The sequence below is a fragment of the Chionomys nivalis genome, chromosome 14 (genome assembly GCF_950005125.1).
Source record: "Chionomys nivalis chromosome 14, mChiNiv1.1, whole genome shotgun sequence".
Classification (NCBI taxonomy): domain Eukaryota; kingdom Metazoa; phylum Chordata; class Mammalia; order Rodentia; family Cricetidae; genus Chionomys; species Chionomys nivalis.
Genome location: NC_080099.1, coordinates 37572964 through 37600231, shown reverse-complemented (window position 1 = coordinate 37600231; position 27268 = coordinate 37572964). Strand labels below are relative to the sequence as shown.

Sequence of the window (27268 nt, the reverse complement as noted above, 5' to 3'; positions counted from 1 at the left end):
GGATCACCACAGCTGCCTAAGATGCCCCTCACATACCTGCTATGAACTTAGGGGACTGAGAACACCATCTGAGAAACAAACGTTAGCAAGGAATGCTAGTTTTAATTGCTTTGTTACATTGAGTCATATATGCACAGCTTCTGCACACCTATTCTTTTCTATATTTCCCTCAGAATATTCAGTTTTTTTCTATTTTCCCTAGTATTTATCGAAAATATCAAAGAGGAAGGAATATTCTCATCAGTAGGTTCACCTAATTCCTCCTTGGGGAAATTCCATTTCTTCCTCCAGGCTGGACTTACATAACACCTCATCTCTTACCCAAAGGAAGACAGGTCTTGTTAACCTTTGTGGATGCCATAAAAGTCATTTTTAGTTGGCAAAATATGGTGATTCGTGTTTTCTAAGGTTTATAATCTGAAAGAAGTAATGTTGATATGACTAGGAATACAAGGGGCACCTTAATGAGTAGTTGCTGTTTGTTTTCAACCAAGGATGAAGAGGTGAAAGGAGGAATGGGGATGAGGATAAACGTGAAGTGTGGGAAGAAAATTTGGCAAACCTGCCACTGAAGGATAAAAACAATGAGAGAACCGAAAGAGTTCAAAGCGGATAAAGATTGAGATGAACACAGATGAGATCTTTTTATCCATCTGTTTGTCTGTGTCTGGATTATGTTTTGCATTTCATTCTGAGATATGTTGTTTCTGTTGAAGGTGATCACCAGCCAATATTCCCTTTTCGAATGGATGCCTTGTAGAAGTGACAAACACAGACACCCTCCACTCCCTGGCCTTGGATGTAAAAGGAGACTTTATGTCATAGGGGCTGACTTCTAATATTTTCCATGTGGGGGATATTGAAATCACAGTCACCAATGGATATGTTTATTTATTTCTGCAGATGACATTTGTTTATAAAATTGGTATTTACCAAAAACTGAAGATTGCCTGGCAAACAACTGTTGATTTCATGTAATTTTTCAAATTTATGAATACAAGTGCTTGTAAATTTAATGGTTTAGGGAAAAGAACAATTTAAAATTTATAATCTAATCTATCACCTTTAAACTCAAAAAATTATTTTGATGTGGGATTCCCTTCTGTATGCTGTGAATACCATTGGCTAATAAAGAAACTGTCTTGGGCCTGTGCAGGGAAATAGAGGTAGGTGGGGAAAACTAAACTGAATGCTGGGAGAAAAAAGGAGGAGTTAGAGCAAAGCTATGGAGCTGCTTCTGGAGACAGATGCACTGAAACTTTGCCGGTAGGCCATGACCTTGTGGTGATGCACAGATTAATGGAGATGGGTTAAATTAAGATGAAAGAGTTAGCCAATAAGAAGCTAGAGTTAATGAACCAAGCAGTGATTTAAATAATACAGTTTCTGTGTGATTATTTCAGTTCTGGGTGTCCGGGAATCAACAAGCAGCCTTCTTACAACATTATTTCTCCCACATAAAGAGTCCTTCATACACAAAAGTCATACATGTACATTCAGGCAGGGCCCTACTTGTGATGGCATCAACTTTACAGAACTGACACTAAGCACAGACAGGGGCTTCCTCCAAAAGCTCATTCTCCTACCCATTTTTTTTTTTTAAAAAAAAGACCCTAATCTTAATAACAGTCATGAAAGTGAATATTTTAGATTCCTAATCCATGCCATTCTTCTTGTCCTGTAGTCAGGTTGTCACTAAGGAACTCAACTTTTCCTTAAGTGTGATGTGGATTCTTTTCTTTCCACTTTCAAATCTATTGCCATATTTAAAGTTCTTATTACTTGACACCTTAATTAGAAAATAATATACTACCTTTGATTCAATCTTCTTACAACCTGTGATAGTTAATTATCATTTTATCATTTCCTTCTTTGTTTAATGGAAATCAGAAAATGGAGATTTATTTAATATGGCCAGATTGAGAAGAGGGGCAAAGAGATCTGGAACTTCCACCCCCACCAAGTCCATCTTAGGTTTTGAAGTGAGCTTAAGGGCCAAGGATATGTATATGCAAGCAGTCCTCATGAAGGTTTGGCTCTACCCTCTATTGTCCCATCCTTACGTGGGCTTTTAGTCTCATTCCTAAAATGTGTTCTGACAAGTTGTCTGAACTGTGTGAAATTTCTTTCTGAGAGTTGGTCTTTCCTTCTGCCAGCATGAGATGCCTGGGGAAATTCCCATTTCCTTGGGTTCTGTTGTTTCAATATTCTGGTAATCAGACTGAAAGATACAAGTGTCTCTTTATAATATCTTCATTTCTGCCAGACCTGTCTGTCATAATTCTCCACTTGTTTTACTATCTCGATTGTAAAGTAGAAGTGTATGTCTGTAACAATATATTGAACAGAATGTAAGTAGGAACGAAGGCTAGAATAACACATTTAATCAGTGCAGGACAGGCATGTGTAAGAACAATGTTTCACAACCGATGGGCATTTTTAGTTACTTTAGGAAGGGCTAGCATGAGTAAATTTTGCCCTGTCAGTTTAGGACAGGATCTCTTCATGAAGCCTAAGCTAGTTTCAAATTTATGATCCTCATGTCTCAACTTTCTATGTGCTGGGGTTACAGGCAAGCACTACCTTCCATGCTCAACATGAATTTAGTTCAGTTGTGACAACTCCCACCACTCCCAGTCTCTGAACAATGTTCTTTAAAGATATCACTGATTAACCATCTGGTCGGTTCCTGTCCATTGTTCCATGATGCTAGGGAAAGATTCCTTCTGTTTGGTTCGATCTGGTCCCACATTGTGGGGATAAGTGACAGATGGCACTGGGTTAGTGCTCAAAATTACTTAGGCTCACGTTTTAGCAACTAAGATATAGAACACGTGGTTCTTAGGTCAGGCACACACAAAGTGCATTGTGCTTGTCCTGTGGGTAATGTCCTAACACCCCAAATCTGCCGTTCAGGTTACTTTGTCAGAAGCTATACTTCTCTAGACTCCTAGCAGATCAGTTTTAGTCATAAGACTTTATAAAAACACAGTCATCAGGTAGCAGACTATAGTTAGCTGTGATGCTTCACAGCAACGAGTAAAACTATTTTGAAAGTTAAGAAATTGTATACAGATTTACAAACATTTAATGGCTATCAACATTTAGAGAATTTATGTATTTAAGAGACATTTGTACATATAAAGAAGGCAACAACACAGCATCATTATACAGAAGGGTTCATTGAAAGTTATTGCTAAAACAAAATTTAGAATCTTTGGTTTAGTACAGTAAGTCTGTAACACTGACTTTCGTTCTCTTTCAAGTTTAGGAAACAGTACTAACTATTACAGATTATGTACAAGATACCCCACATAAACAATAGCAAAATACTTATGTTGTCAAAGTCAACAAATATATAACCCAGGCTTTTACTAGAGATGCTAGCAGACAACTTTTATCCACTAGATGAGATATGATCCATTGCATCATTAGCTATTTGTTCTCACAACTTTCAACTTAAAATCAAAATTCCAATTTATTATATTTTTAACCTTGACTACATGTTAATCTGTTTGATTTTCTAATAATCCTAATTTTCCTCACATACAAGCTTCTAAAAAAGAGAAATCATTATCCTTTCTTTAAAGTGCTAATACAGTAATTTGATTTATTTTATCTCTATAATCAAAATTTTCTGAGATTAAAAATAGTGTATAGCCAGTATTCGATCAGTTCAACCAATGTTAATGCTGTGAGTTTTATTATTAAACAATATTTGAATACAGTGAATGATTTGATGGACCATAGTTCATGTGTTCCCATGGTAACTTTACTCTGACCCATTGGACACATTTTGTCCTCCTTACAGTTCAGTATCATTACTGTGGACTCAGTCCTTTCCCTTTTGCTTGGTCTGATTGCTCCTGGATTCTAATCTGTTCACATCAATGGGACTTCACACAATGGCTGCAGGAAATGGCTATCACTTCTAGGCTGGGCTCTGCTCATCTTTGTTTTTCAGGACACTTAAGGGCCATTTAACAGTCCTCATTTCTTTATGAAGGGATTTGCATTTTTTATGTGGTGACAGTTAGTTGTCTCACAAATTTCTTAAAATGCCTTTTAAATTACGAAATTCTTTGATTTTTCCTTATCTTCTTGCCTAGTTGGGTCTCCAATTCCAAGAATCGAGGGCATTCACTGTACTGTGCACACTCTGTATGCATTGTTTTACTCAGTAATCTCAAGAATACAATTCTAGCCAGGTGTAATGGCATGGGCACTATCGTCCTACGTACTAATAAGGTTGAACAGGAGCTTAAGGCCAATCTGAGCAATGTGGTGGTGACACTCCCTTTCATAAACAGCAAACAATGGGGTCCTGGTATTGACAAAGCTAAAGAGATATGGGGGTGGTCTTCAAATGGTTTCAATGAAGGCTTTATCCACAGCAGAGGCTTCATGTACAAAATGACCAGAGGTGATGACAGAGCACTGAATGTTACCAAAGTTAGAGGTGAAAAGGAGGAAGCAAAGGATAAAATGGGTACAAATGTAGACTATAGACCAAGGTAACATGAGCCATGAGAAAGAAGAAGGGAAAGGAACCCAAGCAATGGATGTTGATGAAAGGACCAAAGTCACATGGAATTAGGAGAAAGAAATCATCTTCAGAGTTGAGGAAAGAAACCTAATTGAATATTTATCCTGACTCAAATCACATTTCCAATGGTAGTGTCAACTTATTGTCTTAAAAACTAAATGATTAAGTAAATGAAAGTTGATCCCCTGAAGATGTGGTAATGTAATTAATTGATATTGGTAAGGCTAAAAGATGATTATTACTGCCTGGAAGTACATGCACAAAAACAGTTGCTTGTCATATTGTTCGAAGTGTTGAATGAATATTTGAAGCATATTTGCACAAGAAATTGCCATTCAACGAAAAGAGAAAGTCTGGAATTAGATAGAACATTTGGTCCCAGATAGGTTTAAAAACATAGGAAATCATTATAAACACAGGCAGGTATATAGGTGATCTATTCCGGAAAGCAGAAATGTTCAAATATATTGGTTCTTTAAAAAGCCTGTTATGACTTCTGAGTTGTAAAAGAATTGAATAATGTACTTGAATGCCAGCTCTTATTCCCATAAGATGAATGCCCAATAAACCATCTTGCTCTAATATTACCTATTAGCTCTAGCTGTTTAATCATTCAGTCCGAAATTTTTGTACATCTATTCTGTCTAATAGTCAGGATTGATGAGACACTATACCAATATTCATGAATTCTATATTCTGGAGATAGGGAGAAAAGAACAAGTAAGCACAGGAAATGACTGCTTTGTGTTAATTGTGAAAACAAGCAACCAAACATGCATACACACACATACACAAACAAAACACAACAAAAGCCAAGTAGGGGACAATGGCACAGAAAACCTCAATGGAGCAAAGGGACAGATGCTTTAACCAGACCTCCAGGGGTGCATTGTTGGAAAAGCAATAAGACATACACGGAGGAAAGGAGAAACCATTTGAAGAAGATGGGCAACTGCATTCCACAAAAAGAAACTACCTAATGAATGACCACAATACTAAAACAAAATTGGAGGTTATTTTTTTAAGTCAATACTGTAGTATAGGGTTACAGAGTATGTGGAAGAAAATTACATGAAGAGGCTAGGGTCTAGACTCTGGAGGTAGAAATTTAGGGATTTATTTTAGGAGAAGAAGCCATGGAAAACTTTAAGTCCCAGAGTGATGTGATGTGATTTTTTTAAAAAATAGTTTTTTTAAGTGCCTTGCCTTCTGCAAAGGGAATATATCTGAGAGAAGGCAAGAGTCAAAGCAAGAATCCCAATTTGGAAGCTGTTGATGGGAAAAAAAAAAAAGCAGAATGGAGAGATTCAAAAGAAATGTTGGAAGTGATAGTGACAGGACTTGCTGAAGTGTAGGATGTGATAGCTGAGGAAAAGTGTCAATGCCAAAGGTGATCAGGAGTCATAAACACAGAGAGAAAATTCAGGCGCTGGTTCAAGTCTGGTGGGGGCAGTATTCACTCGATTTGGGGTATCTGGATTACACTCAAGTGATGATACAAAAAGTGCCCAGTGAGGTTAAAGAATATTTCCTTGCAATAATGAAGTAACTTGCAGTTACTTGTAAAAACAGGACATGAGAAACTGGACATGACCCACTTCAGCATCAAGAACACACAATTAACCTTTTTCTGAATCAATCTGGAGAAGTTTCTCATTTGAAATGCTCCAGAGCAGAATAAAGTTTCCTTTGAACAAATTCACAAAGTTAAAACATGTAGCCAAAGCCTAGCTGCTCACTGACTTGCAATGCTTTCAAGATGCAGTTAGTGAATGACCACACTCAACAGTACTTTCATCCAAGGTGGAGAAAGACCGCTCTTGACTTGTATTGAATTTTAACTTCATCCAAACTAGATTTTTCTTTATGAGACAAATACATTTATATAGTAAAGATTTTTTTATGGCCTTTTCTTTTAGCTTTTAGCTTGGCTTTATTCATTAGAGAGAAAAAATTAAGAGTAAGTCTCTGAATTGTACCTTTGATGAAGCCAGTCACTGGAAATAAAAGATTAAATGCATTGACTTTTCGAGCTACAGAAGCTGGCTCTGTTTTCATTTTCTCTCAAAAGCTTTAACGTCATTTCCTTGAACAAAATAACAAAATTAACCAGCTTTGCACTTTGAGTGCCTTTCTCAGGACCTTTTATGAGTTTTTTTTTCCAAAGGGTCCATTAAGCCAACATTGTACTTTCTCATCTATATTTTAAGTTGTGCTTTCCTTTTTATTTTTTCACAGACAATTTAGTAAGTGAGTACAAATTAGTCAGATGCTATTTCTAGCTTAACTCCTAATACTGAAAACTTCTTAAACTAATAGGACTTTTGTGAATTAGTAATGAATATAGGGAAAGATGATAAGGTAGATCCAAGCTGCCCCTGATCTCTTCTACGCATTTCACACACTTTGGGGGACAGAAGAAAATATTATTCTTGATGCACATATAAAAGAATTTGAATCTCTTATGTCAGGTCTAGTTTGCGGTCTAACGGGTCTTTTAATAACCACTAGTATGTATCAAACATGGTAATTCACATGCTATCCCAGAGAGGTAGGTGCTATCTTTACTTTCCATATGTGGTAAGAAATATTAATTTTCTGTGCAAATAGATGGAGTTAGATTTAAATTATTTTTCTTCCTTTGTAGCCTTTTCTACTATTACTTATCTGCCTTTGGGGGTGAGGGTTAGGTCTGAGAAAAGCATGCAGGAGAGACCATAACTGATGAGATGATCAAGGAAAACTGTTCTGGTGCAGCAGTGGGAAATTCATCAGGATTTCCAAATTTGAAATTCCTCTGTGGGAATGGGAGCTGGCATTTCTTTATTTCTAGTTTCTGCTGATGACTGCTGCAGTCCAAACTCTCTGTCCCTTATAGTTGAAGATGGGCAGGCCAGTGAACTAGGGGATAGAAATCTCATTATTTTAAGCATATCTTTTTTTTTTTAGGAGCAATTCTAGGATGTATTCCAGAAAAATGAGGGAGAAATTCTAGAAAGAGGAAAATATGGTTTTTCAGGAGGTAAGAAGTCCTGTTTGCTTTAGGATGAAAAAAAAAAAAAACACTGAGCTTTTTATGATCAGTGTTGGTGGCTACCTCTGCTGTTGTTATGCATCTAGCATTCTTGTTCTATAAGAGACAATCACCCTACTACTGTTTTTCTCCTATGTCAGACCTACAAGAGATACCCTTATAAGTGTTCCCTAAAAATAATAATAAATAGTTTTGTTTCTCCTCCTCATCACCCTTGAAGGCTTGCCATCCTCCAGTAGAGTTTTGGTGAAGAGAGAGGCCTGTCTGCTCAGAATACTCTGTTCTCTAAGACTTCATTTCTGTGACTTCCATCTTTCCTACCCTTGACATATAATGAAATTTCAGTTCCTAAAACATTACTTTTCTTTAAAATATGGGAAACCTGTCAATATTGGACACACTTCTTTGACAATAGCCAGGTCAGAGCTGAGCAGCGTTAACTTCTTATTGGTCCCCAAATCACTTCAAAATTATAAACACTTCCACTTGTCTAGACTGTTTTCAAACCAAAACATTTTATTCATCTGTTTTAGGACAACTCCTCTTACATCTGAGTTGATAACCCATGCCTGCATCTCTAAACCACACAATACAATGTATCACCTCTCTGATAGGTAAGACTGAGCTTGAAATACAAAATTCCATATTATTAATGAATATGTGAATGAAGAGGGAAATTTACAATCAAGATAATGTCTCACAGATCTTGTCACAAACAATGGAAGAACATTTACTTTGAAAGATTAAATATTGGCTCTGATTAAGTGACTGAAGTCAGGTTTAGAATTCAGGACTATCTATTCCAAAGTCCACATCATTCCCATTACATGATAAAAAAAAATAACATTATTAAACAAAATGGAGGTCAACATGGTTTTGAGAAAAGTGTCTCATGAATTTTATTTCTCAATGTTTCAACTATTAAAAAAAATCAAGTAGGTCATGTACCAAAAGTTGAACAGATTGTCATTGTTTTATTGTGTCTTATATAAACTGCTCCTACCAATGACTTGACAAGAAAAATATATTATATTGTAAAATATAATATAGAGAAATGGCTTAGGGGAACATTAGTGGCTCCTCTAGAGAACTCAGGTTTCATTCCCAGCACGCACATGGTGTCTCACAACAGTCTGTATATCTAATCCCAGGGCCTTTGGTGCCCTTTCTTGCCTCCATGGACATTGCACACATGTGGTGCATAGCCATGTACGTATGTAAAACACCCATACATACAAAATTAATAATATAATTAAAAATATATTTTATAATGTATGGCCATTTGTGTGCCAAATCAATATACATATATATGGTGGTGGGTGTTTTTTATTCCCCTTGGTTAATTTGGTTTCTTAAGCAGAATTATTTTTCAATAAAAATGATTAAATAGAAACAGACAAAATGATACATATATTTCTAGAAAGAAGAATATTTAAAGTATACGTTATGTATCTTATGCATCAAGTATGAAATAATCTAATTTACAAATCTATTATCTTAAAAATTACAGTTTGAGTGTGTGTGTGATTAAAGATCCACTTTTGGCAAGTTTCAAGAGTAAATACATCAATATTAACTATAGTCATCCTGCTGTACATTAGACACCCAGCAATTATCCTGGATAAATGAACCTTTGACCAACACCGTCCCAGTTTCTACACACCTTAGTCGCTCATACTCATGATTCTACTCTTTGATTTTTATGAGTTTGACTTTTTAAGATTCCTCATATCAGGAAAATAACGCAGTATTTTCTTCTGTGTTGGATTTATTTCTCTTATCATGTCTTCCAGTTTCATCCTTGCCATTACAGTGATGGTTTTCCTTCCTTTTGTATCTATGTATTGTCTATATGCCTATACTACATTTCCTTTATCCATTCATCATCTACAGAGACTTGTGTTGATTCTATATTTTCTACTGCAAATATCAGCTCACTAACCATAATGAAATGTTTATAATAAAAACAACACTGGTGTATGATAGTATAATGAAGTTGATCTCTAGGAAATGAGCTCTAATTGAAACTACTGATTCTCAACCTTTTGGATGCTGTGAACCTTTAATACAGCTCCTCATGTTGTGGTGACCCCCAACTATAAAATTATTTTTGTTCCTACTTTATAACTTTACTTGTGCTAGTGTTATGAATCGTAATGTAAATCATTAAGAATCATAATGTAAGTATCTATATTTCCCAACGGTTTGGGGGTCATTACCCAGAGGTTGAGAATCATTGATCCAAGTTAATGCAGAAGTTGATAGGCATTCTTTCATAGAGGAAACTTAGATCGATGCTAAATTCCTATAGAAAGGTGGATGTGCGTCTAACCCTCAGTTCTGAAAGTTAAACTGGGGCTGTAAGAGAGGATGGAAGAGAGGGCGTGAGAGGCACTCTAAGAATAGGGATAAACCCTGGGAGTAGGACTATAAATTAAAGTTTTCAATATCAGATAACTTGCTTAGCATATCACAACAGACTGCCGCCAACTACTGGCTTGAGATCATTGCAGCTTACATAAAGACAACTGCGATTCTGAAAGTTATTCACTCCCAAGTCAAAGAACCAGGAAATGAACTCGTTATCTCGCACCAATTAGCAAAGAAAACATCTACAAGTATAAAACAAAATGCTTTAGAAGTTTTTAAAAATGATTTCTATAAAATATATCATTAACGAGAAAAATTTATTGGAGAATATAATAATGGTAACTTTATTCTTTACTATTCTTAGCTTTAGTTTTAGGGCTAAATTAAGAAAGTTTTAAGAACTTTCAATCTTTTCCATTTTAGCTGATAATGATGTGAACCTGCTGTTGATTAAAACAGAGAATGAAGCAGAAACCAAAGGGGTTTTGTAATATTTCATTAAAAATGTGTGGCCAGAATCATATTTTACCAATCCTCATAATCATTTGATCATACATCATGTTAAAAGATCACCTTAGGCACAGTGCTGCGAGAAGCATGAAAAGCAAGTTCAGCTTCCGTTGAGAGATGCCAGGGACTGGAGCAGGCATGGGGGAGGCCAAGAATGGATGCTCTTCATCACCTGTGCCTTAGGTGCCAGGCATGGGCTGGGATAGGGTAGTTTGGGAACTTAAAGAGGACAGATTCCTCCAAAAAGATTTCTGACTGGATCTCAGTTCACCAGTACATGTGACTCTCATGTATCATCGCATGGTAGAGCCACAGCAAGTACAATTTCCATAAATTCTGGGAAATGTAGAATTGTTTGGAGAAAATCAAAATGGTGAGATAAAAGTTATGACCCCAGGATTTATGGTTTTAAGATTGTGGAGGTAATTCTTATAAACACTGTATGTATGTGTGTGTGCGTGAGTGCGTGCGTGCATGTGTGTGTGTGTAACATACAGTTTTCTTTTTCATTTTTGTTGTTTTGCTTTGAATTTTGTATTTTTTATTATTTTTGTTTATTATAACATCATTACACGACTTCACCCTTCCCTTTTCTCCCTCCAAACCTCCTCATATACTCCTTCTTGCTTTTTTTCAAATTCACGGTCTGTTTTGTCATTAATTATTGCTACGTAGATATTCTTACAATACACAAATACAGCCTGCTCTGGCTGTACCTTTGTTTGTTTTTAAGGCTGACCTTTTGGTATTGGATTATCAGTTGGTGTGCTCTTCTCTGGGGAAGACTTTCTCCTGCCCCCAGCATTCCTTTGCTGCCTGTAGTTCTTTGGATAGGATTAAGGCTTCCTGGGCTTTCCCTGGTCCACATTAGCATATCTGTTTTTGTTGTTGTTTTTGTTGTTTAGTTCATGTTTAGGCAACCTTGTCAGTGAGACTTTATGAGCAGAGTCGCACAGTGTAGTCCATGCTGGCCAAGAGTCACAGAAATTCACCTGTCTTCCCACCCCCTAGTGCAAGGATTATAGGCAAACCTCAACTCTCTGTTGAAAGGTTTTCTTGGTCACCCAGGATTACCATTGTATGTTAGTTTAATCGTGAATTCAAGGTTGGCACTTGGGCTCAATAATGCGTAAAAGACCATTTGCCTCTAATTGTGCTGTGAGTTCTGATGGTCTACAAATTGTAATGAGCATTGTTGTTTACAAATATAGTTAGTTTCTTTAGCAGTCACATCCCTGTTGTTAATTTATTTTATCAGACCCAGTAAGTCTGTCTTGACTTTATTCTAAGCTTTTGATATGCAGTGGGTCAGAAAATCAATTAGGATTACAGAAAGCCCAAGGCTCACTTAGGAGTAACCACCACAGATTTCCTGACTTGAATTTGCACTCCTAAGAGCTCTAGTTTCTTCTTAGTGTTTGGTTAAATTCTGGAAACCAAGGTTATTTATAAGAGAGTGCTATATAGCAGAATTCTTAGATGTATTTAGTGACTAAGATACGTTTTTCATCTCTAGTAAACATTAAAGTAGAACTGTGCATATGGAAATAAATTAAAAGCAGCTGTTATTATAAATGAGTACTCTGTGATCCAACAAAAACATGTAATATTTGTAGAGACAGTATAGGGCCTCATGGTATATTCTGAGGGTAGGGTGTGGGTAGAGGGATCAAGCCATCCAAGCAGACTGACAATAATGCCTATCTCTTCAGTTGAAACAAGGACAATAATTTCAATATTTCTGTAGAAAGGGCTCAGCAGTAAGAGTGCATGCGACTCTCCCAGAGGACCTGATGCTGTTCCCATGACCCAAGTCAGGTGGCTCAGCACCACCTGTAACTATAGTTCCAGAGGCCTGAAGACTTCCTCTTAGTTACATGCCTCATGGCAACAAACCTGCCTGTCACTGTTGAATTACTTGATTGTCTTTTCAGTTATTTCAATCCTGCCTCACGCTATTAGAATTCGTTGTTACACCCATATGAATTTGTAATTGTTTTATTTTCTTAAATAACTTGACACTGCATTATACAGTTGGCTTTTCTACATATGTATATTCATGAAAATTTCATTTTGATTATTACTCTACTTTCTTTATTTTATAGTTGTTTATACAGCATATTCTTGAACTTTCAGCTTACTTGTATTTCTGTAATGTGTATCTACAGAAGAGAGGTTATAGTTGTATCTTTATAAGTTCTCAATAACCACTTTTGCTTTTAATTTGTTTAATCCTTTTATATTTGACATTGTTATTAATGTGATTGCATAAGTGTGATGGATAGCTTTGTCAATATGACATAACATCAAATCATCTGAGAAGTGTCTTAATGAAGATTTGTCTGGGGTGCGTTGACTTGCGACATTTCTGTTGGGAAATAGCTTGATAATGTTAAGAACATTTCTACTGTGGGTGGTACCATTCCCTAGCAGGGAATTCTGAACACTATAATGGTGATCACAGGGAGCAAGTAACAGTATACATGAATTTCATTCTCTCTGTGCTCTTAATTATGGACATCACTAGCTGCTTCAAGTTCCTACTGCTTCGGCTTCTCCCTAATGATGAGCCATCACCTGAAACTGTGAAGCTAAAACAAATACTTTCTCCCCTATGCAACTTTACTCAGAGTGTTTTATCAAAGGAATATGTGTTTGTGACATTTTTAACATTATATATGTTGTATAGATTTTTAAGTTTCTACTTCCTATTTCCTTGAATTAAGTTGATATTTTCTAACTTCTAATTCCATAGTTATTCCCCTTAATTTGTGTGTGTTCTTAGTTATTTCTCTAAGGCTTAAAATATATAACATATCGAACCCATTTCTGATATTAACAATTTCCATCAAATAGAGGAATTGTATTTCTAAATAGAGCTTGTTAGTATCATCTCTCCTCTTTAACGCTACCATTTTACATATACCACAAGTATAAAGCATACTACAATCCTAATAATGTAATGTAGCTACTTTCAAACATTTTATTATTTTAAAAAAGCTATGAAAACAAGAGAACTGTGCATATTTATAAATATAAAATATTTAGCTTGTTAAGTTTCAAATCAAGGACAAACACTGATGTGCTTGTTTAACATATCAAAGCATACCTGGCTGCCAGGTTCTCCCAACATCCCCCCAGTACCTAACAATTATAGGGTATGGCTTGTGTAGCCTGCCCTCTACCTTGAACTCTCCAGCCCAGGGGCTGGGCTGCCCTTTCCCCAGAGGCTCTTCCCTATATAATTCATTTGCTTACCCTCCACCTCTTGGACCTTTGGCCTCTTGGCTGCTGCACATGGCTCCCTTTCTTCCTTCTCTTTTCCCTTCCTCCCTCTTCCACATGGTCCATGTCTGCCTTGTCATGGTCCACTCTGGACTCTCCCAGATGTCCCTGCCTCTGACTATGCCCTCTCACATATCTACAATTGTGGTGAGGAGCGCAGGGCTCTTTTGTTCAGTCCCTCCCGGCTAGCTTACACCCGAAATAACCACACAGAAATTGTATTAATTAAATTACTGCCTGGCCCATTATTTCCAGCCTCTTATTGGCTAACTCTCTCATATTAGTTTAACCCATATCTCACAATCTGTATATCACCACTAGGTCGTGACTTACCAGGAATGATTCTAACCAGCGTCTGTCTCAGGCAAGAGAATCATGGCGTCTGCCACACTTCCCTTCTACCCAGTATTCTGTTCTGTCTCCTTCCCCCCACTTAAGTCTACCCTTTCAAAAGGCCAAGGCAGTTTCTTTATTCAACCAATGAAAGCAATACAAATACAGAAGGACCTCCTACACCATTTCCCCTTTTTCTGTTTAAACAAAAAAGAAAGGCTTTCACTTTAACATAGTAAAATTACATATAACAAAAAAATACCATACAATAAACTTTCCCCTCTACTGTAGGGAGGAACAGTCATGTCCTTTCCTATCTTAGGGTTTTTATTGCTGTGAAGAGACACCATGAGCAAGGCAACTCTTATAAAGAAAACAATTAATTGGGGTGGCTTGCTTACAGTTTCAGAGGTTCAATCTATTATCATCATGACAGGGAGTATGGTGGCATGCAGGCAGACTTGGTGCTGGAGTTGAGAGTGCTACATCTTGCGGAAAACATGAAATCAACTGACTCACTGGGCAATATCAAAGCCCACTCCCACAGTAACCCACTTCCTGCAAAAAGGCCATACCCACTCTACCAAAGCCACAGCTCCTAAACAGTGCCACTCCCTATGAGATTAGGCAAGCCAATTACATTCGAATTACTACATCCTTTCCTTCTTATTTATTTCTCATTCACACTTTTACACCCATAAAACAGCAGCAGCATTAAATAAAAGCCATTTTAAAGAAGAATCTGGCTGTGCCGATGAGGACGGGCTCTGGAACCTGAGGAAGTGTTAGCATCAGAGCTTTCCTCCTGGTGACATAGTTCCATTGAATTCAGTGTTGCAGACCATGGTTCTTTTCCTTCTTAATAACAGCACTAGAATGGCATCAACCCTCTCCTTTGCTAAGACAATTATGGAAGTTTGCAAATAATTACAGAAAGGGAGATAAATATAAAGAAAGAGGATCTGGGAATTTGTCTAAGCTCGATACATGAAAGGGAAATAAGGAAAGAGAAAGCAGACACATCTAGGGTTACTGAATAGCACGAGGTGACTTAATCTGCAGGGCTGTGATCAAGAAAAAGTGGTGGGGGAGACTTAATGTGCCTTCAGTATTTAGAGCTATTTTAAAATGATGATCTTTGATTCCACTTTGCTGGCTCTCTACCCCACCTGGGAGACACACAGGTCTCTCCTTGTCATGTAACGTCTGTTTCTTTTCTCTGGTTTTCATCAGTTTTCCATGAAGGGAAGCAAGAATGATACATGGGGTGGGCCCAAGCATGCCAATAGGGAAAGTCCTTTGAGTCGCAAGACCAAGAGCCTCCTCCTTCTCATCTGTATAAGAACAAGCAAAATAACCCTCCATAGTTGCAGGAAATATTCTTACTAATCTTTTATTTTTTTTTGCTGGATGTAGCCTCAAATAGTGAATGCCCAGAATGGCACTAAAGTCACTGAAAGAGTATGGAATATAGCTGAACATATCAGAATCATGTTGTTGTTTGTTTAAAAAGAAAAGCACTTCTATTCCTGTATCTCTCAATATAATATATTTTTAATTAGACCCTAGGACCAGCAGGGATAAAGTACTTCCATTTCCTCCACACTTAGATTAAATTCTCTCAAATTATCTCATTGATCAAATGAAGCCAACAAGAGGATAAAGATCACAGGAAACAAAAGAGCCAGTGAGAAAACATTCAGAGGCACCACTATCTATTCTTGAGTGAGTCGATGCAACCCGTGTGTTTAATTCTGCAGTGGAGCAAGACCCCTACGATGTGAAAATGACAACCACACAGACCCAAAGACTGTTAAGCGATCTGGCTTGTCCTTGCTGCTCAACTGTGTCACTCTGGGTAGGGCAGACAGTATCTCAGGTGTTCTCCTTATCTGCAAAATGAAGAGGGCAACAAAACCTCTGACTTCTCCCTGGGTGTTCGTGAGATACAAATAAAACAGTACATAAGAAACGATTTTGTACAATCCACTGGGCTTCAAACAGTGATCCATCCTTTCCACACTCCCTCCCTCTCTCTCTGTTTCTAATGGCAAAGGGATTTATAATTAAGAAATCCACAATAAGTTCAGCCTTTTCATCCATTTATAAGTAACCTGAGTTCAATTCTGCTAACAAGATTAATATTTTACCTTTTGTCTTTTGCTAGCTTTTAGGGGACTTTTGTAGATAGGTTAATAAGTTGAGAAATAGTAGGAAGACATTGATGAGAATAAAAAAAATCATTAGAAGGGTTCATTAAATTAATGCCTATGGTCCAACATGATTTATTAGCCTTTGTAAAAGTCATTATTCCAGGTTTAATATTTTATCATGATGCAGGCATGTGTACATGCATCAAACATAAATATAATTTTAATGTTTGCCTCAAATACAATGTATTAAGTATGACACTAGGGAATTTATGATTTGAAATAAGAGTTTGTGGACCTTTGAGTTGTTATCTTCCAGGAAAACTGAGCTGTATTAAGGAAACAGCTGCTGCTGTCCTCATTCTCCTCAATCTATTGCTAAGGAAAGTGAGTTCAGAGAGGCAGCATCACATCAGAGCCTTTGGGTTCAGTACCGTCAAATAATTGACTCAGTCAGGCAATAAAAAATAATTTTCAAAAATGTTCACTTTTTAGTTCCAAGTTCTACTCTGAGCATGCAGTGTAGAAAATAGATGTTATAGTCTCTTGTTTTGGTCACCTGTTGGAAATGAACACCAAATATGTAGGTCAAGAGAGTTCTGCATTTTAATGGACAATGAATGAGAAAGTACAGTAAATCCTACATAGAAGAAAATAATAAAAAAAAATGAACACAGCAGGAATTTGAATAAACTAAGACTGGAGTAAAACCAACTTGAAGCTTTTAAAACTAGGTGTTCGTGGCTGGGGAAGCCCATTCTATGACTGTGTGTTTAGGAATTGGTTATGTTAGTGTGTGTGCCTGTCTACAAGCTTGACATACAACAAATATGGAAAAGGAACCACTCTAAGAGGGCATAAGAAAAAAGAGATTATAGTCCAAAAATGAAAAGAAAGGAAGTTAAGGGAGAAACGCTGCTTAATTGATTAGATTGCAAGTGCATTTTGTGGGTGACTGTGACCTCTGGTGTTAATCTAGGGGAATTCCAGCACTTGCTTGCCTTAATGGAAGGAAAGGGAAGAAATCTGTGAAAGCTTCTCAGAGGAGACCACAGATCTCTGCTTTAAGCATCCCCTCTTTTTCCTCCCCTGCTCCTTTCCCTCTCACTTGCAGGTGTGAGTGCAAAACACCATCCACATCAAAAGTACTGTCTGTCTGCATTAGTGGCTTCACTTTGCTCCTATAGAGCAGTGCTTCTCAACCTTCCTAATCCTGTAGCCCTTTAATACAGTTATAGAAACCCCCAACCATACAGTTATTTTTGTTGCTACTTCATAACTGTTATTTTGCTATTGCTATGAATCATAATATAAATATCTGTGTTTTCCAATGATCTTTGGGAGTCAAGACCCACAAGCTGAGAACCACTGCTCTAAGGAAAAGGTTCCCATGAAGTCAGAGTAACTGTATTTTTAACATCAGCATGTGAACTTTGAAAGGTTGTCTACCAGAGAAACACTGATGACAAGGATGTCTTAATTGACACCTGTTGTGACTTATAGCAATTGTCAAAGGGATTAAGGCATCTAAAGATGGGACGGCTCTTGCCTTTCTAAGTCCATGGCTTTCACCAGGACTTCCAGTCTGTTTCAGGCACAGGCATGTATTAGCAAGGTATCATTAACTGTGATCAGCTTACTCTAACGGAAGGATAGTGAGTGTCCCATTGGCCTGCTCTCCATCTCTCTACACACAATGACTTTGACATTACTATTTTATGAGCTCTTATATTCACCATGCTGAAGTAGGTCAATCTGAGTTTTGGTGTTCCTGAGGTTCATTTTTTTTTTTTAATTTGCACATCTTCTTTGAGAAAAGTGAGGACTCCGTGTCTCAGTAACCCACTCCAAATCAATGTCTACACTCACACATGGGGGTGGGGGAGGGCGGGAAGAGAAAACACAGGTTCAATATTGCTTACCCTTTTGTTTCTGAAGCCCTTGAGAAGCTTTCAGTGTGGTCTTTGAGAAAGTCAGCTTAAGCTGAACATAGGGGGATGCACCTTTTGTTTTCCTGATGACACTTTAGTAAGTCTAGAACCTTATAATTTAAAATGAGTAACAGCTATTGTGCTATTTGGGGAGGTCTATGAAATCTTTTCTAAATTTACGAGCAGGCGATGAACATATTAATTTTTGATATACTTCTTTGAAGTATTTAGAGATAAAGACTAGTCAAATGTTTCAATCAGTCATCGACGAAGAGCAATGAAAAAGAAGCCTGCACAATTTGTTGCAAAGTGCACTAATACATATTGGGTGGATTTAAAGGGTGAATAAATGGAAGCTTTTGCTTTAAATTCAATGTACTTCTGTGCATGTGTCACCACGTCTAGCTTCAGACTTCCTCTGTATGTGAGGATGGCTTTGAACTTTGTTCCTCCTGCCTCCATCTCCCAGGTGTAGGGTTTCAGGCATGCACAACCACACCCTTCTTTCACTGGAATTATTTTCTGTGGTGCATATGTGCACTACCAGCTGCCCTCATAATTCAACAAATCTCTTCGTTCTAAACACTATTCCTTTCCCACTTGGAGCTATAAAACAAAAAACAATCACACTAGATAATAAGATTAATGCCTTTGATTTTTCAGCCACTAAAATTCAATCCTTAACCAAGATTATTAAGAAATTCAATCCCCAAGTATTCATTATCTCCTGTCAAGGATTATAGCTCTAAATGCAATTCTATCCCTTTTCCTTCTCAATCTATTTGCTTGTGTGCACGAAAATCCTCAACTGCTTAACACACTTGCAAAGAATATCCAGAAATAAATTATTCACTCAATGGCACCGAGCACAAACACACACACTTTCAAGCCGATACCTGGTAAGCAACTTTAGGGCAGCTGCTGAGTAGAATGTCAAGAAACTGGATCCAGCTGAGAATTCCAATTACCTAATGAGAGCGATCCGCTTTCGCTTTAATGTCTTGATCTAATCTGTTAGCAATCTCCACCATAAAAACTATTGAAATCACAATTTAAAATTGAAATATCTTATTGGCCAATTTCATCTTTTTTTTCCCTTTAGGAAGACAGGAATTTAAATTCACAAAGAAACACAAATGATAGCCTTAATGATGGAGTATTTAATCAAGAGCCCTCAAAAAGACCTCCTGCCGTTTTGTTTGTGTATAGCTCAATAAGGACACACCATGGCAAAATACAAAGTGCAACTTTACTGGTTTATTAGAGAGTATAATTATTCATTACATCTAAGTCTAGTGAAACTCCATGTCCAAGGGCAGCGACTGTTCAGTCGAATCACCACTACGGCATTAATTGGCAGTTAGATGGCTACTGGCATCAATCAACCTTCACCAGGCCCCTCGCCCAGCCCCTGCAGTATGGCCACGACAAGGAAGATGCTTGGCGTCTGCGCATTAGTGACCCGCCTTTGCTTTGTGTCTGTACTGCAGGTCTGGAGGAAGAGGAAAACCAGAGAAGCTGGCGGTCTGCGGTGGCTGAGCGGCCCCCAGACCCTGGAACAAGACTCGTCTGCAGCACCAAGGTAGCCCTCGGACCTACCCACTCAGGCTGCTGGACTGCCTGAGCGCCCGAGCCCCAGACCCGGCGGCCAGGGGCGCTAGCCCCTCATGTTCCGGAGAACGCGCAAATGTGAGCTGGCGCTAGTGGGGAAAGCCCTCCGCCCCCGCCAGGGGGACCCGGGAAACCCGAGCGGGCTCCTCCCCGGACGCCGGGGATCCCCTCCTTCGGCCCCGCCCCCTCCTCCCCCTGCCCGGGCGTCGCGAGGTTAACCCTATCCGCGCCGCAATGCTCTCCTCTAAGAGAGACAGCGCCGCCAGTCCCGATTCTGGGACTCTGTGAGCTAGCGGACAGGGACAGATCCCTGCTAGGGGTTGGATATGATCCCTCAGAGGCCAAGTCGGGCATCCGGCTCTGGCTTTCTCCCAACGCTGATGCATTCGCATAGGCAGTCGCCAAACTTTTTTTTATTTTTTTACCCCCTACCCAAAGCCTTGCCCCCGCAGTTACTTGGCCAGCAGCCTGCAGCCCACTCTCGGCAGGACGATGGGGGAGAGGGAGTGGGGCTAGCAGGTGCTGTCTTGCAGCCCTACAAGGCGAGAGGACGGGAGAGTGGCTCCTGTTTCGCAACGTACTGGCGCCTGCCCCATGACCAGAGTGGCCAGACGTGCTGCAGTGCCCCAGGCAGGTCATTCGGGCTAACGTGTCCCGCACCAGTCGGGGGGCCGTGACAGTGAGCGAGAGGCATCGCTCTCTCTTCCACCTCTGCAGCCAGCCGCTATGCGTGGGGGAGCTCAGTCTTCCCAGCCATGGTCTCGGACGCACGCGATCCGCAGGTGGAATCCCTGCCCTCGAGTGTCCTCACCCCAGCCGGAGCTGGCCTGTGCCCCCCGGGGTTTTCATTCTGCAGATTCCCCTCCCAACCACTCTCTCACACACACATAAGGTCCCCTAAGCCGCGCGCGCCGCAAACTCAGTCTCGGTCCCCGCAGGTGATGTCATGCCCATTGTTTTGGTGCGCCCAACCAATCGGACTCGCCGCCTGGATTCTACCGGAGCCGGCATGGGCCCTTCCTCGCACCAGCAGCAGGAGTCCCCGCTCCCGACCATAACGCATTGCGCAGGGTGCACCACCGCCTGGTCTCCCTGCAGCTTTAACAGCCCTGACATGGAAACCCCATTGCAGTTCCAGCACGGCTTCTTCCCAGAGCAGCCGCCGCCACCGCCGCGCTCCTCACACCTGCATTGCCAGCAGCAGCAACAGAGCCAGGACAAGCCGTGCGCGCCCTTCGCGCCCCTCCCGCACCCTCACCACCACCCGCACCTCGCACACCAGCAGCCGGGCAGCGGTGGCAGCAGCCCATGCCTCCGGTGCAACAGCTGCGCCTCCTCCGGTGCCCCAGCGGCGGGGGCGGGGGCGGGGGATAACCTGTCCCTGCTGCTCCGCACCTCCTCGCCCGGCGGCGCCTTCCGGACCCGCACCTCTTCGCCGCTGTCGGGCTCTTCGTGCTGCTGCTGCTGCTCGTCGCGCCGGGGCAGCCAGCTCAATGTGAGCGAGCTGACGCCGTCCAGCCATGCCAGTGCGCTCCGGCAGCAGTACGCGCAGCAGCCCGCGTCCGCCTCCCAGTACCACCAGTGCCACAGCCTGCAGCCCGCCGCCAGCCCCACAGGCAGCCTGGGCAGCCTGGGCTCCGGGCCCCCGCTCTCGCACCACCACCACCACCCGCACCCGGCGCACCACCAGCATCACCAACCCCAGGCGCGCCGCGAGAGCAACCCCTTCACCGAAATAGCCATGAGCAGCTGCAGGTACAACGGGGGCGTCATGCGTCCGCTCAGCAACTTGAGCTCGTCCCGCCGGAACCTGCACGAGATGGACTCCGAGGCTCAGCCCCTGCAGCCCCCCGCGTCCGTCGTAGGAGGAGGCGGTGGTACGTCCTCCCCGTCTGCTGCCGCTGCCGCCTCTTCCTCAGCCCCGGAGATCGTGGTGTCTAAGCCGGAGCATAACAATTCCAACAACCTGGCGCTCTACGGAACTGGCGGCGGAGGCAGCACCGGAGGCGGCGGTGGCGGCGGCAGCGGGCATGGCAGCAGCAGCGGTACCAAGTCCAGCAAAAAGAAGAACCAGAACATCGGCTACAAGCTGGGCCACCGGCGCGCCCTGTTTGAGAAGCGCAAGCGGCTCAGCGACTATGCGCTCATCTTCGGCATGTTCGGCATCGTGGTCATGGTCATCGAGACCGAGCTGTCGTGGGGCGCCTACGACAAGGTACGGGCTTTAGCCCCTGAATACCCTCCCGGAGTGGGAGCCAGGTGGTAGGGATGGGCGCCGTCGGGAACCCCCTGCCTACCGGGTCGCAAGTGTCCCCGGTAACATCAGAGTGCCCATCGGAGCAGCAGAAGCAGCTAGGACGCACAGCCATAGTCTGCTGGGCAACTCGGAGAGGAAAGTTCTCCGGGTGCTGAGAGTCCACCGCATCTAGGCTTGTTAATCAGTGGCTCCTGGAGTCGGTAGGGAAAGCATGCGTGTTCCTCTACGGGTGCTCAAGTTTCGGAGGCACCTTTCAACCTAAAGCGCTTAAACTCCGGAGAAACTTCTGTAGCCTTTAGCGAGTCAGGTGCCTTGTTTTAGTCCTTGGTGGTGCCGACCCCACAGCCAAGCTCTGAGCTTTTCCTTGTTCCTGGCTCCACTCACTTGGCTTTGAGGCCGGATAATCTGCATCTCAGAGCCAAGGCTGATTGCCCCCCACCCGCGTCCCCTACCTTGAGTTCAGGTCCACGTGCTCGGAGCTGACTCCCATGGCCTGGAAGGTGGTTGAAAAGTGCTTCTCTCTTAAAGTGTTCCATCTAACTGTGTTGCAGGCGTCGCTGTATTCATTAGCTCTGAAATGCCTTATCAGTCTCTCCACGATCATCCTGCTCGGTCTGATCATCGTGTACCACGCCAGGGAAATACAGGTAACACGGGATCCGCTGGGTTTTTTTTTGTTTTTGTTTTTTGTGTTTTTTTTTTTTTTTAAATGACCCAAAGCCATGTAGAGTAGGGGGAAGGAAAGCAGGACAGCAAGGGCCTTTTCCAAGCCGCTGTGACCTTGCTTGAGGTACAAGAAGACACACACAGTGTTATGTCAGGACCTGCCGTGCAGAGAGTTAAAAAAACAAACCAATCAACACAGCATATAAACAGGCAGACCTTTCTGAGAGGTATTTGGTAGAGTCTTAAGATTTCCCTCAACTTCTTTAGGTGGATCCAGTTCCATCAGTTACATGTTTTTAAAAGGAGAGATACACACTATCCAGAATCTGGGTAGCAAGATGTCCTTTCCTGATACACCTTTTCTTAAGTAGAAAGTCATTACCGGAGTCCGTGCCCATCGGTATTGCCTATAATTCTAACATAAGAAAATAAGTTCACGGTATTGCTAGACCACACCAACGTGAGAAAAGCACTGTTCCTTCTCTTTAGCACATTTTCCAGTGTCTTATTTAGTTCATAAAGTGTGTATAGCTACTAATTTAGTTCACTGGTTACAATCGTTACATGTTAACTATCACTTCACAGCCCTCATGAGCTCTTGTGCAAGAAAACATTTGTTTTGATCTGTTTAGTTTGGCATTACCCACTCTAAAAAAAAAGTCTTGGTTGTTTTCTCTAGCCCACTGTCAACACACACAAGCAAGTATTAAAGTTCAGAGCTTTAAATAACTATAGAATTAAAAAAAAACTAGATTGGTATTTTCAAGCTTAGAATTTCTAAGACTATTGTTGAGCTATTATTAGTCATTGGTAGTACTATGAAACCACAGATGTATGATGCCTTAAAAATAAAATATTGTATGCATTTTCAGGCAGTTTATGATCACTTTAACTTAAACTATCTTCAAATTAGTAATTACTAAATTCACAGTAAAGATAGAAGAATTTAATCTTTTTGTTTGTTTGGTTTTGGATTTTGGTTTTTCAAGACAGGGTTTCTCTCTGTAGCCCTGGAACTCACTTTGTAGACCAGGATGACCTCGAACTCACAGAGATCTACCTATATCTGCCTCCCAAGTGCTTGGATCAAAGGTGTGTGCCAACATGCCTGGCTGAAGAATTCAATCTTAATGACTGTCTAAATGGAGTAGAGATAAAGCTAACTCCAAGAGAGGAGGAAAAAACGACTTCATTTTGCTTCCTTGTTTGTTAAAACTTTGACAGGTGTGTTTTTGAAGGGATATGTTTAGAGCATGAGGGTAAAAGGCGAGTATTTGGAGTGCGTAGTGATAGACTAAGGTGCATGGGGTTGAATTTTAATATTAGGACAGTTTACAGAATCGTTCTTAGTGCAGTCCACATGACGGTGAGATTTTGAGATTCTTCCAAAAAGTCTTTCGTGGTACTCTGCAACATTTTAAGCCTGAGTCATTTTGACTTGAAGAATGGAAGATAAGAAATGATTATTTGATTTAGTTTACAGAGAGGGACAGTCAGAGGAAGTGAGTACCCTTGCCAGATCTGGAGTAAGAGGCCCAAGTTGGAAGTAGGTGCTGCCCTCTCGGCTTCTCCTGGCCTTCTTCCTGATGAGCCTTCCTGCTGCTAGACCAGAGTCCTGCAATACAGAGGGACTTAACCTGTGTTTCCCCTCCGAAAAGATGCCTTTGGTGTATGAATAGGGCTAAGCTTAAAATGCTGCTTGGAGATTTTCTTCTAGATTTTTAAGAACTAAATGACTTAGAATGTTTTGTGTGGAGAACAGCGTGGTTTTGTTTAATCCATGCTGAGAGACCTTGCCAATCAATTATGGTTTCTATTATTCTTAAGATTTCCTAGTGTTGACTCTTCCGCCCCAAAGCACACATCTAAACAAGCATTCATGGGGTGGGAGTGGGGGGCTGCTTGTGTTCTCCTGAGGAACACAATTTCCTCTTAAAATGTCTTTTTAAAAACATGAACTGAAGAATTATAGAGAGAATTTTGACCTCAGAAATAAGAGGAGCTGCCCAGTATTAAATATGTGTCCTAGAATTTTGGTACAATGTAAGAATTCTAGAAATGCACAGACTCTAATGAATACAATTATTTTTAACAGATTATTTTATGCTTGAAACATTGCCCTCATTGGCTAATTTGTATATTTAACTGTGTTGACTAGACAGTTCAGCATGAGTGAGGAAAGCTGGGACACAACTTGGCCCTCTGGAGACTACATGCAGTGGACTTATTTACCGTTCAGAACACAAACATCACGAAATGTTAGGTTGTAAAGTTGGGCTTATGATCTGTGTGCTGCTGTTAAGTCTGCCATGTTTACTACAAGGTAGAGACTTAGGTAACAATACTAAGTTATTTTGGACACAGCTTTTACAAAACGTCATTATTTTATCAAGAGTATTTTCTCTTCTAATCGTCTCATACACAATGCTTCCTTAATGTATATATGGGCTAGAGGGCTGGCTCAGCAGGTAAGAGCACCTATTGCTCTTGGAGACAACTGATTTGGGTGCCCAGCTCCCACATCTCGTGGCACACAACTGCCTGTAGCCTCAGCTCCAGGGGAATCCAGGGCCTCAGGTCTCCTCTGGTCCCTGCACACACACAGACGCATCATTTAAAAACACCATGATTTTTAAAGTTCTTAAAATTTTAACAAAATCGAAAGTAATAAATATATGTGGAAACTCTGAGCTGGAGGTCAAGGAGAACCATAAAAAGTAGGAAGCGTCTCATTTATCCAAAGAACTTAATACTTTGCCCTGAAGCTCAGAGAAACTGAGTGTGTGATTATGATCATCATGGAAAATTAGCTCTGCCCTCCTTTTAATGTTATTTCTATCACTATGGGAAGTGTATTTCTTTCATGTAGCTTTTTTTTAGGCTAATGGACACTTCAGGGCTTATTATAAAGAATACCAAATATATTGACTTATTTCTGAGATAAGGTGGTAGGTACAGGGGCTGTGTTGTCCTTTGGGGGTCTGACCTTGAATGTAAGATATCATCAAAAATGACAGCTTTTGTTTCTTCCTTTTGGCAAATTAGTATGGTGATTTGATAGTGACAGCCAGCCAGGGTGAGTTTCTGGTGCGTGGTGTGTTTTTCCATGGCACTGAGGAAAAGCATTTTAGCTGATGTCCTAACCGTCTGTCCACGAGAATCCCTTAATCAAGCCTGCGGAGGCCCTGACATTTTCACGGAGAACCTTGGAAAGCAAGACTCAGTGTGACCTTTGATAAAATGTTTATACACGATGTGGCAACATAAAATGGTTCAGGTGACTCATGGGTAGAAGTGCTCGGATTAAAATAGTGTGGTGGGGAGGCTTTAGAGCAGAACACAGTGTGGTACAAGTCAGCTTTGGGGTCCTTTTTCAGTACCACAGACAGCTCAATTGAAGGGCTAGGTATATAGTTCATTTTCCTAATTGCTTTCCCTCCTCACAACCACAAATGAAATCACCCCCACCTTTTTTAATTTGTCAGAATGCTTATATAGAGTCGAACAGACTGGGAGAAGGTCTGGCTAAGCAGATATTGGGTTTTTCCAAATTCCTTTTTGTCTTTGCTTTCTGCAGCGATCAGCAAATCCAGAAAAGAAATGCAGGAATAACGTGAATATATAAATAAACAAACTTTAATACATGCCTGTGGAATCACCATCTTTTGGCAAACCCAAGTGACGATAAGGATTGTTGTTAATTCAATTTGAAATTTGTTGTGATGCTGACTGAAATAGCTTTCTACCTCCTGCCTCAAGGTTAAAGAGCAAGAAAAGCAGAATCATGATTTCTGGAGCCATTTCTTTTTGTCCTCACCCCTGCAGTAGAGCTGAAGATAATTTTTTGACAGAATAGATATAAATGAAAGTCTTATCCTTAAGAAAGTTTGAATATATAGTTCACAGCAGCTTTATTATACAAATGAGTTGTTTAGTATTTTTAGATTTGCGAAAACAAGACTGAAAGGAGAGAAAGGAAGCCCCTTGGAGTGCTAAATGGTCTTTCTGGTTCTTACGGGATTCAGAGAACTTGCAGGTCCTATACTTGAAACTGGAAAGTATTTTCCTTTGGTAATATAGTTATGTGATAAATAACACTGGGGAAACATTTAGTTTTCTTTGGATCATTTAGGAAGGAATGTCTCTGCATTTCTTTCAAGCTTGGATTTCAGAGATTGATTATGTAGTTCTATAAGAATTGAAATTAAGATTTCTTGTCACTTGTGAAGCCCGGCCCCACAGAGAGTTTGCTGAGGATGGGCTCTTAGTGACCTGCCTGTCTCCTGAACAGTGGGGGAGGCTTGCCTTCTCATTAGTTGGTCGGCTCTTTTCTCCTTGTAAAGGACTCCGGAGAGACACTGACTTTCACACTTCTACAGGGAGCATGTGGATCCTCCCAGACTATGCCCAAAATATCGCATATAGTTTTGTGTGATTTTACAAAGTAGCAAGTACAAGTGGCAAACATAATTCCGACAGCACAGCTACCTTCTAGGCACACTTAGTCTGTTTCTCAGAGGTGTCTTAGGCATTCTTTAGAAATTTCAAAATCAAATATTTTGATATCTGTATACA

At 40.6% G+C, this 27268-nt stretch overlaps 1 protein-coding gene across 3 annotated transcripts in view; it reads left to right on the top strand.

The window, feature by feature from the left end:
* The window catches only part of Kcnn2 (potassium calcium-activated channel subfamily N member 2), a 358512-nt gene that overhangs the window by 208265 nt on the left and 122979 nt on the right, over nucleotides 1-27268 (top strand). For all 3 annotated transcript variants that reach the window (XM_057788671.1, XM_057788672.1, XM_057788670.1), the window contains 3 exons: nucleotides 19650-19848; nucleotides 20709-21985; nucleotides 22579-22674. In XM_057788671.1, the coding sequence (XP_057644654.1) occupies nucleotides 19827-19848; nucleotides 20709-21985; nucleotides 22579-22674 (1395 nt within the window). In that variant the 5' untranslated portion in view covers nucleotides 19650-19826. The remainder of the gene's footprint in view (nucleotides 1-19649; nucleotides 19849-20708; nucleotides 21986-22578; nucleotides 22675-27268) is intronic.